The sequence below is a fragment of the Silurus aristotelis genome (assembly GCF_946808225.1).
Source record: "Silurus aristotelis genome assembly, chromosome: 11".
NCBI classification, from domain to species: domain Eukaryota; kingdom Metazoa; phylum Chordata; class Actinopteri; order Siluriformes; family Siluridae; genus Silurus; species Silurus aristotelis.
In genome coordinates this window covers 3633208-3648257 of record NC_139584.1, presented here as the reverse complement: position 1 = coordinate 3648257, position 15050 = coordinate 3633208, and the positions used below count along the sequence as shown (strand labels likewise).

At 39.3% G+C, this 15050-nt stretch overlaps 1 protein-coding gene and 1 long non-coding RNA gene across 5 annotated transcripts in view; one reads left to right on the top strand and one right to left on the bottom strand.

The window, feature by feature from the left end:
- The window catches only part of LOC310732957, a 3483-nt gene extending 2512 nt beyond the window's left edge, over window positions 1-971 (bottom strand). The window contains exons 1-3 of the long non-coding RNA XR_014535592.1: window positions 858-971; window positions 738-769; window positions 453-522 (exon numbers count right to left, since the gene is read on the bottom strand). This is a non-coding gene — a long non-coding RNA (uncharacterized lncRNA). The remainder of the gene's footprint in view (window positions 1-452; window positions 523-737; window positions 770-857) is intronic.
- A 2330-nt stretch (window positions 972-3301) lies between these two features.
- wdr13 (WD repeat domain 13) lies at window positions 3302-14630 on the top strand. 4 transcript variants are annotated; one of them, XM_083554998.1, is made up of 10 exons: window positions 3308-3433; window positions 3949-4010; window positions 5541-5772; window positions 7196-7305; window positions 7917-8047; window positions 8440-8747; window positions 9588-9768; window positions 12421-12562; window positions 12649-12767; window positions 13988-14630. In XM_083554998.1, exons 2-10 carry the CDS (start codon window positions 3970-3972, stop codon window positions 14170-14172), a joined length of 1449 nt encoding a protein of 482 aa, XP_083411124.1. In that variant the 5' UTR covers window positions 3308-3433; window positions 3949-3969; the 3' UTR covers window positions 14173-14630. The 4 variants fall into 4 exon arrangements, with proteins under 4 accessions (XP_083411126.1, XP_083411124.1, XP_083411123.1 ...); XM_083554997.1 differs by lacking the exon at window positions 3308-3433 and adding an exon at window positions 3451-3734; XM_083555000.1 differs by lacking the exon at window positions 5541-5772 and having other exon boundaries at window positions 3302-3433.
- Window positions 14631-15050: the final 420 nt, after the last annotated feature.

Sequence of the window (15050 nt, the reverse complement as noted above, 5' to 3'; positions counted from 1 at the left end):
TTCTTAGTCACGCTGCCGTTTGTCCGTATACCGTAAAACACATGCTACTTGAAACTATTTTCTATGTAAATTTAAACTTTGTCCACTTGAGGAAAAATAAATCATTTGGGAGTCAAATGACGTTTGATAATAACATTGATTAGCTGTTACACGATCAGAATCACTGACTTGACTTTTCGCATTTTATATATATGGTTTATAAATATTTTTTCAATTAATATAAATTAGCAGGCGTACAATAAAGTCGGCATTTTTTCGTTCTTTGATTTGATTGTCAGAGCGCACTAGTCAGAGCTCGCAACCCACATCTGTAGCAAACTGCACAAGCTCAAGCACAAGCTTTTTTATTATAATTTTTTAGCATTGATTCATTTTAATAAGAGATCAAATGCAGAAAGCAGTGTAGATTTAATGTGATTAGATCTGAACTGCATTGCATTGTCAATGCTTACCTCCTTGCTTCTTATTGTCTTCTTTTTTCTGATCATCTTTCTTTGGCTGGTCTTTAGGACTCTGGGGCGGCTAGACAATAAATATAAAGACACAAACTGCTCTTTAGTGTCACCGATAAACTTTCTTTTCTATAATTATGCATGAACAAATGGAGTGTTCAGCACGACTGGCTGAAAAGAGCTGACTCCGAAGCGACCTGGGGATTCATTTAACATGGGGTGATGCACTATTAGGGAAGAAATTGCTGTGTGGGCAGAGATGTTTAAGAGGCTGTAGTTGTTTACCTTGCTGCTGGATTTCTTATCTGACTTTTTACCTGTAAAAAAAAGGAAAGACAAAACAAAAAATCATCATTACGAAGAGTATAGAGAGTTCTCTAATGTAAAAATCATCTCCCAATGTACCTTTTCCAGGCATTTTGGCTACAATCTAATGTTCACACGTCCTCGGATAAAAACGCGGTTGAAGTCCTAACCTGCTTTGCACATTTATTGCTTTGAATAGTGAATAGCACCGCTCCTGCTCCGCCTTTCGGGAAAAAAGCATTAACTGCGGCTCAGCACAACTCTAGCTCTTTCCTTTGCTGAGCTCAGGTGAAACCATACACACCCGGCCACCTGTTGTACACTTAATCCCTTTTTATTGTTATTGTTTTCCTGTTACATCTTATGGCTTACAACGTATTCAGAATAAAACACAGGGCAACAGGGTTTTATACGTATTTATACCAGAGCACTGTTTTAGAGTTGAACAGACATTACTTTATGACCACCTGCCTAATATTGTGTTGGTCCCCATTTTGCTGCTAAACTAGTTCTGACCTGAGCATTAAAAGCATTGACTTTTAACGGCCTAGCATTCGCTCCTCACGTGCATCAATGAGCCTCGGCCCCCACGACCCTGTCGCCGGTTCACCACTGTTCCTTCCATGGAGCACTTTAAATAGATTCTGACCTCTGCAGACCAGGAACATCTCACAAGAGCTGCAGTATTGGAGACGCTCTGACCCAGACGTCTAGACGTCACAAATTGTCAAACTCGTTCAAATCCTTACGCTCGCCCATTTTTTCTGCTAACATCAACTTTGAGAAAAAAACGTTCACTTGCTGAATTATAATTATATCCATTTACTAACAGGTGCCATGATGAAGAGGTAATCAGTGTTACTCATGTAGTACATGATGTTATAATGTCATAATGTTATGCCTGGTGTATCAATTTACTCATTTCAGAGTGTTTTAATTTCTACTGCAACAAGGTTTTTGATTTTTTGAAGGAGTCTCCAGTGTCAAAAGGTAAAAGCTGTACATTTACACTGTAATCAGTGTTTAAAAATGATTAAATGTGGAATGGGATGTTCAGAAAGAACACACGGCTGTCCACAAATACAATAAAAGAAAAACAAATATAAATATAAAATAATTATATGTATATATATATAAACAATATGCAATATAATTTTGGATTTTCAAAAGAAATGACTTTAAAATGTACTTTACACTCCAAGTGAAGACTAAACGCTCTTAAAAACATGTATGAAGAGAGCAGGCATGTTCTAGACCAATCATTTGCACCAGATTTCCTCTGTCCCGATTTTTCTTTTTTTCTGCTGTGACTTCGAAGTGTTACTGTCACTGTTTTTTCCCCTCCTCATTTACAGCTTGTTTAACAGCCTGCCAGTGACAAGTTTACAGAGAGTTCCAGCGAGTTACTGCCATGTAATGGGGCAATAAATGTCGATATTGGAAAAGGGTTGAGGGTGTATATAATTGTATAGCCGCTTCTCACCTTTTTAATCTCTTTTATTTTCACACAGAGCCGCAGAATGACATCAAATCATTTATGACTGGCCGAATTACAATATTCCTGTGCCATTAGTCTGTTGTTGATTTTCAAGGTCATTTAACGTGTCTGGTTTCATGCCCTCTTTACGTGAATACATATGCTATTACAAATCCATTCTCATAGTTCTTGAGTTGCTCAGTAACCTCATGGATCTGTTCATGACTGTTCATTTGGAATCATCCGTTGTTGCTCAGAGTCGTATTTCTTTACTGTATTTAAGTAGCTTTTTTGCATACCTGTACTTTACTAAAGTATTTCCATTTGGGAAGACTTTTACTTTAACTAAACTACATTTCAAAGTAAAAACAACATACAGTTCAGCATCATTGGCTGTATTTGTTTGATTTTTATTTAAGTAGTTAAAAAGAAGGTTTTGGGCTCATGATACTTTGAATAAATATCCATCAGTCTTTATCATTAATATCATTCTATTAATAGATCAGTGTGCTGAGAGTCACATTCGAGTCTTTTCACATAGTGACAAAAATGATAATAGGAACATTATAGTTAAAATAAATCATAGCACTTTGGATACTTAAGTACATTGGAAGGCAAAAACATGTGTACTTTTACTCAAGTGAAAGTTTAAAGAGACAATTTTACTATTACTGGAGTCACATTTTACCGTGTGCATCTCTACTTTTACTTAACTACTACTTGTGTATTTCGTCCACCACTGTCTCGATTTGACAACAACTCCATCCTGGAGGAAGGGGTTCATGATGGGTTAGGCGGTTCCAGAAACCCCACCTCAGGTATTAAAATATATCTGATTGTTTTTTTTATATATATATATAGAAAAAGGAGAGCTTATGATGCTTTCTTCACTGATCATAAAAACATTAATTCCCTCGTTTATATTCGAAATGTTAAACTCCAAAGACTACAGTACATTATACAGGGTAATAAATGTATCATTAAAGGATTATCAATTGAATTACTATTATTATTATTACAGCTATCATTTAAAGTGGCTGGGCCGCCCGCTACGCGCATGCGCTCACGGGTACGCTCGTTGCCATGGCGACCCACCAAGGCAATTCCAGGCGAAGGGAGACAGCCCGTGTCACGTGACCTCCTCCGTCTGTTCCGTTGGGAGGGAGGGGGGGATGATGTTCCGTTTCAGGAATTGACGGTAGGAATTTATTAGCTAAATAAAATAGTCGGGTTTTTATATTGTTTTATTAGTTTTTTTCACACTGAAGAGAAGTGTATGTGCATCCACAGTGATGTCGTGTCATGTGTGTGTGGGTAACTGACATCATTTAGTCGCCTGGCTTCCGTCTGTCCAAGAGGCTAAGCTAGTTAGCGTCTCTGCTGGGGTTTCCTTAGCATCGAGCTAAAAGCATCACTGGCTGGAGGTTTTCAGATAAAAAATAATAATAAAAGGGATTCATTACTGCATTAGAATGATCGAATCACCTGTTCTGCAATGTGTAGGATAAATTTCCTTTTTTATTTTTTTTTTATTTTAAAAAGATAATTGAAATGAAGCTAAGTTAAGCCCCGTTTTGTCGTAAACAGGAAACCGGAAGTGTGTTATAACTGATTAAAATCTCCTTGTAGAGCTTTTTATTTCATGCAAATCTGTCTTCCAAATATGTATCTTCATTTCTGTGAGCTGTTTTTCCACTGTTCTTTCTCCTGCAGGTTCCCCTGAGTGTATGTGGAATGGCTGCAGTGTGGCAGCAGGTGCTGGCAGTGGACGCAAGGTGAGTGGAAATCATCATCATCATTATTATTGTTGTTATTGTTGTTGTTGTTGCTGTTGTTGTTGTTGTTGTTGTTAAAAAGAAATGTACCATCGTTGTTGTTGAAAAGAAATGTACCACGAGCTAAAAAATTTTGACGTCTTTGGGTCATTTGCATTTTCCTTTATTTATTAGTTTACATATTATATTCATAATAACATAATGAATTAAATAATAACAGAATAGAGTTGCTGTCGGCCACTGCGACGCATAACTGATAGACAGACCGATAGATCGATAGATAGATAGATAGATAGATAGATAGATAGATAGATAGATAGATAAATACGTACGTACGTATATTATATTATATTATATTATATTATTATTATATTATATAGGCAGACAGATAGACAGGATGATAGATAGGCAGACAGACTGATAGACAGATAAATAGATAGACAGACACATACAAACATAGAAATATGATAGATTGGCAGACAGACCAACAGATAATAAAGATAGAAATACAGACAGACAGACAGACAGACAGACAGACAGACAGACAGACAGACAGACAGAAAAATGTGCAGGTATTTATATGTGCAGGCAGACAGAAAAACCCAACAGGTGTAATTTACAAATTATTATACTTTCTGACAGAAGAAAACAGTGTTTAATTACAGACAGACAGACAGACAGACAGACAGATAGATAAATAGATAGATAGATAATGACTTTGTCATTGTATAGTACAGGTTTACAGCAGCAAAAATATAGTTTAGCATCTACCAGCAAAACAATGTAAAATATATCTGTGCAGAAGCTGTTGCGCAAACACCAGTAAGAAATATGTACAAAAAATAAAAATGAGAAATGGAATATGCACATTGTACATTGGGTGTGTATATGTACATTGTAGGTACAGCAGATAATAGTGTATATACAGATATAAAAAAAAAATAAAATGAGGATAGAACAGAGGTAATACCGTATGTACAGTCTGAAGCACAACATCATGATTACAGGCAGTAAAATAGTAATAGATAGATAGATAGATAGATAGATAGATAGATAGATAGATAGATAGATAGATAGATAGATAGATAGATAGATAGAAGTTCATAGGAAGAACAGAGAAGTGTGAGGGTTTGGATCAGTGGGAAGAATGGTGATTTGTTTCAGTAGGATTTTTGGACGAGTAGAAATTTTGAGCGGAAATTCATTTGCAAAAGAGCGATCCAGAATTTTTAAGAAAGTGAGAGTTTGCGATTTAAAAACGCAACTAGAATGCATTGAGTTAATCTTGATAATTGACCTGTATCGGTGTAGAATCGTCCTCTCCTTCTAAAAATAAAAAAAAGAGTAAAAATAAACACTAACGGTTTAAGGTCATTATATACAGCCTATGGTATTTAGATGTTTAATGCTAGTTAAAAACATTTTCTTTTGCCTGGATGTTACTTAAAATAGAGAGGCTGAAAGTAAATTCATATCTGTCTCTCTTTCTCTCTTTCCCCCTTTCTCTATGGTCTTCTCCACTCAATCCAGGTACAATGCTTACCGCACTCCTACGTTCCCCCAGTTCCGCACGCAGTACATCCGCCGGCGTAGCCAGCTGCTCCGTGAGAACGCTAAGTGTGGCTTTGAGCCGGGGCTGCGCAGGCAGTACCTGCGTCTGCGCAGCCAGCTGCTCGCCCTGCGCTACGGCCCGCTGTCCGAGCAAAGCAGCTTCAGAGCCAGCAGCGTTCGCAGCTCCCGCACCACACTGGACCGCATGGAGGTTAGGCTTCTCGAGGCCCACTGAGAACCTGACAAAGCATTCCAAAAAAATACGGTTTAACAAAAAAAAAAAAAAAAAAAAAAACACAAATGATTCAACAGTATAAACCTTTCACTCAACAATTGGGAGTCGGAATTTTCCGCCAGCTGTTCCTGATTAAATTGCATCGATCCAATATGGAGCGAAAATGCAGCAGCTGTTAATCTTGTCCATGATTGTCCAGTGTAATCACATTAAAGGGGAACAGTCACGCTGAGGATGAAAACACACTGATCGATGTTTTCACAAACATGACAAACACTACTGCATGGTTAATGAGGACGGCCCAGAGCAGCACTTGATTAAGGTTTCCAGCAGAGGTGCTAATATTTACAGCCGAGAATATTTACAACAGGGAAGACACATGAGAACTCTTCTTCTTCTTCTTTTTTTTCCCTTGCAGTCGGAAAAACTCGCTGAAGGGGAAAGAACGTAAAAGATTGAAAACATTTTTGCAAATATTTATATATATATATATATATATATATATATATATATATATATATATATATATATATATATATATATATATAGCAGATAGCTCTTTTCTCTAATTGTGTTATCCTGCCCTCTGACACAGATCAGGTTAGCTTGGATTGAAGCTAGTTTGTGAGCTCGAGTATGAGACGGGAGATAACTCTATTCCCCTAAAGCCGTGGTCACTACACTTTTTGCTGTATAGACTCCCATTCAGAAATTCAGGAGTTCAAGCCTCTTGGGCTCCGCTGTATCACGGCTGACCGGATCACTAGTGCAGATCCGGTTGGCGCATGTGAAATTACTACGACCATTCAGTGCCATGTTTTATTTGAATGATTAACTCTGAGGAGCAAACCGTATAAGACTGGCAGAATTGAGGATAGACGAGGAGAGACGATGCACATCGCTGTTGTTTCTTGGCCTTTATTCCTTATTAACATCGCTGTCACCAAAGTTGTAACGTTTTGCAACAACAAAATTATTCAAGCGTGACTGGTCCCCTTTACGCTATGGGATGTTGCATGGGTTGTGTATATGTGTGTGTGTGTGTGAGAAAGAGAGAAAGTGGTTCTTATCAGTAAGCTTTCAACCATTCGGTTAAGTTACAGTAAACATAAAGCACCAAAGAACCTCCATCTCCATGAACCTTTACTTATTACACACATTTTATTTCATTTAGTATGTTTTTATGTTGCTTTGGGGAAAATTCATAAAATTAAGGGGCAGATGGGTCAAAACACTTTATTCCCCCCATCCTTCTCCCCCTATTCTTCATTTTATTTGCATGTTTACACTTTTTATATATTATCTGTTTATTTTTTTCTCTGTATCTACTTCCTGTCTCGTTCTTTTTCTCAACATCTCATTCTCTCTCTCTCTTTCTCTTTGTGTGTGTTTGCTCCAGGACTTTGAGGAGGACTCCAGGGCTCAGGGCGCCCGAGGTCACCGTCGTTCAGTGAGCCGCGGTTCATATCAGCTCCAGGCCCAGATGAACAGAGCAGTGTACGAGGAGAGGTACGGTACCGTACAACTGCACGAGATGTCCAGAAATTGGACGATTTGACATAAAAAAATAATTGTCGCACAGTTACATTTCAACTATAAACGATATGTATTGTACTGTAAAAAAGTTATTTTTTTAACTAAAATCTGCTGATAAGTGAATCAATAAATGCGATGGAATGCAATGAATGCGTCTAGAATGATTTGCTCTCCTGTGTCTTAGTTTGTGCAGCAGATCGACAGTGAAAACCATTCGGAAATGTTTCCAAGAGATTTGGAATGGGACAATATTGAAAATCCACTGTTTGGAATTTTTTTATTTTTATTTTTATTTTTATTTATTTTTTTTTTTTACCTTTGATCCCAGAGGTGTTCAATAGGGCTGAGGTGTTCAAAATCGTGCAACCACCTCCAAATACATTCTATACTATTGCGTGCCTTCAACTTTGTGATAACAAAGGGAAAAGCCGCAAGCAGCTGAAAAAGTCAGGTGTCCCAATTCTTTTGGACTCGTCCCTGCGGTCACTGTTTTGTCACACTGGCTGCAGAAGAAACCTTCGTATTGTGTCTTTTATTTAACAATTATTTAAACATTTTATTTGTCTTTGTAATTGTATTTTCAGGCCTCCAGGCAGCCTGGTGCCCACCTCAGTGGCGGAGGCGAGTCGTGCCATGGCGGGCGACACCACCCTGAGTGAGAATTACGCTTTCGCCGGCATGCATCATATATTCGATCAACACGTCGACTCAGCTGGTAAATAAGTATCTATAATACCCTGGTTCATTCACAAATATATATTTACACACACACACACACACACACACACACACACACACACACACCGATCAGCCATAACATTATGAACACATGCCTAATATTGTGTTGGTTCACCTTTTGCTGCCAAAACAGTCGTGACCCATAGATCATCAACAGCATGAACTTCTTCAGCAGTTTGAGCTACAGGAGATGAAGAGATCATCAGTGATGTGATACTTCACCAGTCATAATGTTAGAATGTCATAATGTTATGCCCGATCGGCTGTGTGTGTGTGTGTGTGTGTGTGTGTGTGTGTGTGTGTGTGTGTGTGTGTGTGTGTGTGTGTTTGTGTATTATTTACTTATTTGCTCCTCTTCTGCCTGCTCAGTCCCTCGCCTTCAGTTCGCCAACGACGACAAGCACCTCCTCGCTTGCTGCTCCTTGGACGGGACTCTGTCAATCATGACGCTGTCTCCGTCTCCCCCGACCGTTAAGGTGGCGCTGAGAGGGCACATGGGTCCTGTGACCGATTTCGCCTGGTCGCTTAGCAACGACATCATCGTGTCCACGTCTCTGGACGGCACGCTGCGGATCTGGAACACGGAGGACGGTCGATGCATCCGCGAGGTTGCAGACCCGGAATCCAGCGAGCTCCTTTGCTGCACCTTCCAGCCCATGAATAACAACCTCACTGTGGTGAGCTCAGTGCTTCAGACGCAGGCTGCAATCGTATCCATCTCACAAGAAGACAAATTATAATTTAATTCTCTTTTTTTTTTTCTAAATCAAACCAATATTTAGAAATCAGGCGTGAAAAAATAAGCACACCCTGTACTTTAGTAACTTGTAGAACCAATACCTTGAAGACTCTCAGTAGTTCTTTATAACATTTCTTCAGTTTATTGATGTTTGAAGGGTGTTTGTTTGTTTATTATTATTATTTTTTTTATAGATCCCTTTTTACCGCCTCTCAATAGGGTTGAGGTCTGGACTTTTACGCATCGTTCACATTGGTTCTCCTTTTGCCATTCAGATTTGAATTTGATTGGTTGATTGGGATCATTATTCTGTTGCATGACTCAATTTCCGCTGGACAAAAGGGGCTCACAATTCTATATATTCATATAAATCTATAACCCAAATCATCATACCACCTCCACCACCATGCTTCACAGTTGGGACCAGGCGTTTATAGTGCCACAATCTGTTTGGTTTTTACTGAACTTTTGTTGAATGAGCTTAAAGGAAATTCTTTCTTAGCATGATGTAGATAAATACCTGTAGATCATGCCAAGAAAAACAAACATCATCCACTAGTCCAGAGAAGCAACACTTTTGTTGTCATCAGTCTGGCCAGGGTTATAAAGCCACCTCCAAAAAATTTTTAAAGTTTAGCATTTGATAGTATTTGGACTGAGAGCCTTCAAGGAATTTGCGAAAGGAATGGGCAGAGTGAACGTAGATAGAGAGAAAGTGGTTAAAGCTATGGATTTTCTGTATATAATGGTCTACACCCAATCATGATCTTCTGTACAGGTGGGAAACAGTAAGCACCTGCTGCAAGTGGTTAACATCTCCACAGGAAAGAAGGTCAAAGGAGGCTCGAGTAAACTAACCGGCCGCGTGCTGTCGCTGTCGTTCGACGCCCCGGGGAGGATCCTGTGGGCCGGGGACGACCGAGGGAGCATATTCTCCTTCCTGTTCGACATGGCCACAGGTGAAAAAACAAAACAAATCAACTTTGCAGAACATTAACACTGTCTCCAGGGTATTGACACTAACGTGGTCATGGTGAGCAGGTAAGTGAGTCGTTGTGCTGCTAATTTCTCGCCATGAGATCCAAAATAACCTCATAGTGAAGAGCCATGTTTATATATATATATAAATAAATATTGCTGGGGCCGTTTGCATCTCCTTCACTCGTTTTCAGTCTGGTAAGGATTTGCGAGTGTTGTCTCTCTGCAGTGCAGTATAATCGTTACCGTCTCGCACACAATCCGGAGTCTCCGCAGAGCTCCGTAATAACTCCCGTGTTGTCACCAGCAGGAAATGATTTAGGGCTCCGATCTGTTTCGGAAGGTTGTATTTCTATCACAGAAAATGAAAGTTCCTTGAAACGTCCTCTAGGACCATTTATTTTTTTCGGATTCTGGCGTCTCGAGCGAGATCTTCGAGAGAGCCAACGACACAGCAGGATTTCACGGCGTAATAACGGACGGAAAGACCTGTTTCTGGTGTCATGTCTTCTGAGACCAAGGTTACTTTTTGTGAACTGTGTGTAACACTTCCGCGGTATGAACCCTTTGAACTCAACACTCAGAAAAGCAAACATCAAGAGTCCTTGTCTTTGCCCTGAGCATTTACAGAGTTGTATTAGAAATAAGGGGAATGAAAAGATTGTAAACAGCTGTAAAGTAGCTGGTGCTTCCATGGCGATTCTGATTTGCATTTAGCCACGCCCACAAAATGCTCACAGGGAGCCAAATGTGACAAAATATCAGCTGAACAGTGTTTTATCCGAACTCTATATTCTCCAGTAATGCAGCTACACCATTGCAGAACATCAGCTACCTTACACGGGCACCCCCACACAGTTTGGATTGTTCTTCCCGATAACCGATTAAGCCAACAATTTCCAATTTTGGATAAAAAAAAACAAAAACCAAACACTAGATGTAAAATAGTACTGAACTTTATTACAAAAATAAAAAACAAAAAATCGTGTAAATGTGCTAAAAGAAATAAATATAAATTCTAAATGTATTTAGATATTATAAATATATAAATACATATCAATTAATAAATATAATTATATAATTAAGCAAATATATGTAAATTAAATATAGCACTTCAGTGATTCGCTTCTAGAGGCCGCTGTCGTAATGACAAAACAATGTGGATTAAATTAATTATTTTCTACGAACTGAAGCCCATACAACGTGAAAGAATTTTGTTTGGGATTTTTTACATTTTATTTTATTATAAAAAAAAAAAAACGAAAATGATTGTGTACATAAATATTCACAGTCTTTGCCATGACACTCAAAATTAAGTTCAGGTGCATCCTGTTTCCACTGATCATCCTTGAGATGATTCTACAACTTGATTGGAGTCCACCTGTGGTAAGTTCAGTTGATTGGACATGATTTTGAAGGCACACCCCTGTCTATATGAGGTCCCACAGTGAGCACAAACCAAATCATGAATTCTATTGAATTGTCTGTAGACCTCTGAGACAGGATTGTATCGAGGCACAGATCTCCGGAAGGGGACAGAAGCATTTCTGCAGCATTGAAGGTCCCAATGAGCACAGTGTCCTCCATCGTCTGTAAATGGAAGAAGTTTGGAACCACCAGGACTCTTCCTAGAGCAGAGCCGCCCGGCCAAACTGACCGATCAAGGGGAGAAGGTATTTCTCTGTGGAGAGAGGAGAAACTTCCAGAAGAACAACCATCTCTGGAGCACTCCACCAATCAGTCCTGTATGGTACAGTAGCCAGAAAGAAAGCCACTCGTTAGTGACGGGCACATAGCCCACCTGGAGTTTGCCAGAAGGCACCTGAAGGACCCTCAGACCATGAGAAAAAAAGATTAAACTCTTTGGCCTGAATGTCAAATGTCATGTTTGGAGGAAACCAGGCACTGCTTATTACCTGGCCAATACCATCCCTGCAGTGAAGCATGGTGGTGGCAGCATCATGCTGTCGGGACGTTTTTCAGCTGCAGGAACTGAGAGACTGGTCAGGATCAAAGGAAAGATGAATGCAGCAATGTACAGAGACGTCCTAAATGAAAGCCTACTCCAGAGCTCTCTGGACCTCAGACTGGGGTGACGGTTCATCTTCCAACAGGACAACGACCCTAAGAAAACAGCCAAGATAACAAAGGAGTGGTTACAGGATGTCTCTGTGAATGTCCTTGAGCAACCCAGCCAGAGCCCAGACTTGAACCCGATTGAACATCTCTGGAGAGATCTGAAAATAGCTGTGCACCGACTCTCCCCATCCAACTTGATAAAGCTTGAGAGGTTCACAGCAAAGGCTGTGAATACTTATATACATGTGATTTTAAATTTATTTTTAAATACATTTGCACAGATTTCAAACAAACTTCTGTTTACGTTGTCATTATGGGTTTTTTTTGGAGAAAATAATAAATTTAATCCAGTTTGGAATAAGGCTGTAACATATGTGGGAAAAGTGAAGCACTGTGAACACTTTCCGTCTATAATCTGAGGTAAGTTCTAGTCTGCAGCAAAGGAGGAACGATCATGAAAAATAGAACTTGACAAGTATAACATGATGTTGCTGTTTGTGTGTTACCTGTACAATGTGTGTGTACGTGTGTGCTGAAGTCGTGTTGTTGCACAGGAAAGCTGACAAAAGCGAAGAGGTTGGTGGTGAGCGAAGGAAGCCCTATCTCCAGCATCTCCGCCCGCTCGTGGATCAGCCGAGAGGCTAGGGACCCGTCTCTGCTCATCAACGCCTGTGTCAACAAGCTGCTGCTCTACAGGTCAGACCACACAAACACACATCCACATAAATACTTACACAAATAAACACATGATTTACAAGATGAATGTGATCGTGGCTCCGCAGGGTCGTGGATAATGAAGGCACGCTGCAGCTGAAGAGAAGTTTTCCCATCCAGCACAGCTCTCAGCATCTCCACAGCATATTCTGTCCACTCATGTCCTTCAGGCAGGGGGCATGTGTCGGTAAGAGTTCCCATACGAACATCTGCACCTACATGAACATTCAGTTCACTCAGTAAAATCGTCCGTCCATCCATCCATCCATCCATCCATCCATCCCCTTTTGCAGTTGTCTCTGTGCCTCACTATCAGGCGTTTTAGAAGTGAAGGTTTTAAAATAGAGGTTTATAAAATAGAAGTTTTGATTGTCCCGCTTCTTAACCAGCCTCAATGTGGATCCTGATTTTGATCCTGAGCAAAGATTCGTAAAAGTTTAAGAAAAAATTTTGTTTCCCAAATTGTTTTGGTTGATTTTTTTTTTTTCTATTTATTACATTTCTTTTTTTTCTTAGGGGCTATCGTTTTTTTTTTTTTTTTTTTTTTTTTTTTTTTTTTTTCCCTCTTACTTGTTTTTGCTTTTTTTTGTCGTGTTTGTTCTCAGTTTGTACATTTTTTTTTTTTTTTGTGGGGTTTTTGTAGTAATGTTTTTTTTTTCTTTCAAACATTTTCTTTTTTGTTGTTTTTTTTTTTGTCTTATGTTTCCACAGTGGGTTTTAGTTCATTTTATTTTGGTCCCCTGTCTTTTTTTTTTTTTGTCTTTTTCTTTATCTTTTTTTTTTTCGTCATTTTTTCTTTGTTTTAGTCTTTTCTTATCTTCCTTTGTGCTTGTATTTTACTGTCTTCTCTGGGGCTTTTTGTTGTCTTTTTTTTTTTATCGTGTTTTGGTCCTTTTTTTTTTTCCTTTCTTGTGGGGTTTTTTTTTGTCCTTTTCTTTAAACTTTTGTTAAATTTTTTTGTTCTTTATCTGCCATTTTTTTTTTTTTTTTTTTTGTTAAGCCACATTTTTTTTAACGTTTCATATTGACTTAAGGTGTAAACCATATTTTGGGTGTTTCACAATGAAATATGGGACATTTGTGGGTTTCTCATATGTAACCTCAATCATGTAGTTGCTCTTCATTGCTTATGTAGAATGTAGAAAAAAGTCATTCTGGTAGTCTGAAAAGCCGCCACTATAACGATGGTCTGTCAGATAGTGAAGTTTAGCTCATGTTTATAGAACCGAATGTTGTTGATTGCAGGTGTTTACAGTAAGGATTTTTAGGTGAGACAGACTTCCATTACTTGTAGCTAAAGCAGTAAATTTCACTCACCTGCCCGAGTGATTTACATTGAAGGTGAATCTGGAATAACTTTATTTATTTATTCCCCCCCCCCCCCCCCCCCCACACACACACACACAGTGACCGGCAGCGAGGACGCGTGCGTGTACTTCTTTGACGTGGAGCGCAACACTAAGGCCATAGTAAACAAGCTGCAGGGCCACAGCGGCCCCGTGCTGGACGTCAGCTTCAACTGCGACGAGAGCCTGCTGGCCTCCTCCGACGCCACAGGCATGGTCATCATCTGGAGACGCGAGCAGAAATAACCGCACACGCTTCCATCCGCAACAGCAGCTTCACTCACGTGCAATGTAGATATTTTCAAAGCCGGTTATTCCAGAGCCGATCTGCTGTCTGGTCTCGTGCTGATTTGTCGAACGTCAAACCGAGATTTTTGTATTTGTGTCCTACATCATCCCTGTGTGACGGTTTTAGATTAGACCGGGTTTGAGTCTTGCTTGAAGCTAATGCATCAGAATGTATGGAGGGGGAGAGAGAATGAATGAGAGAATGATTGTATTTAATTCTGCTGTGAATAATGTGATTGGGATCTATATATATATATATATATATATATGTGTGTGTGTGTGTGTGTGTGTGTGTGTGTGTGTGTGTGCCCTTGAAAAAGAAATGACCTTGTTGAACACTGATTAGCTCCTGCTGGCTTACAAGATAACACTATTGTATTTATGCCTTCTTATGAATAAATACATTTCATCCCACATCCCGTTTCTGTTTTGTGTTTTTCTTGCGTTCTTCTAAATCCTGTACGGATATTTATCCGGAGTCTTTGATGGTTTTTGAGAGACACGTCCATGTTCCTTTTGTTTCTATGCAACAAACTGTAACGCTATGAAGATTACCTTTGACCAAACGAATATATAAATATACTGAACTTTATTTTCAGTGAAAAATCCTCCTTTAGCATGAAGAACAGCTTTACATGCTCCTGGCATCTGGAGAGTTTGTTTCCAAACGTTCCAAACGTTCACCTGCAATACTTTTGCCATTTCCCTTGTAAGAACTTCCTAAATTTTCTACTCTGAATCTTGTGATTCAGTTCATCCCAGAGCAGTTCGATAGGATTTATGTACTGACTGGGCAGGACATTTCATGATCAATATCGCTCACAGAATTCGGACGT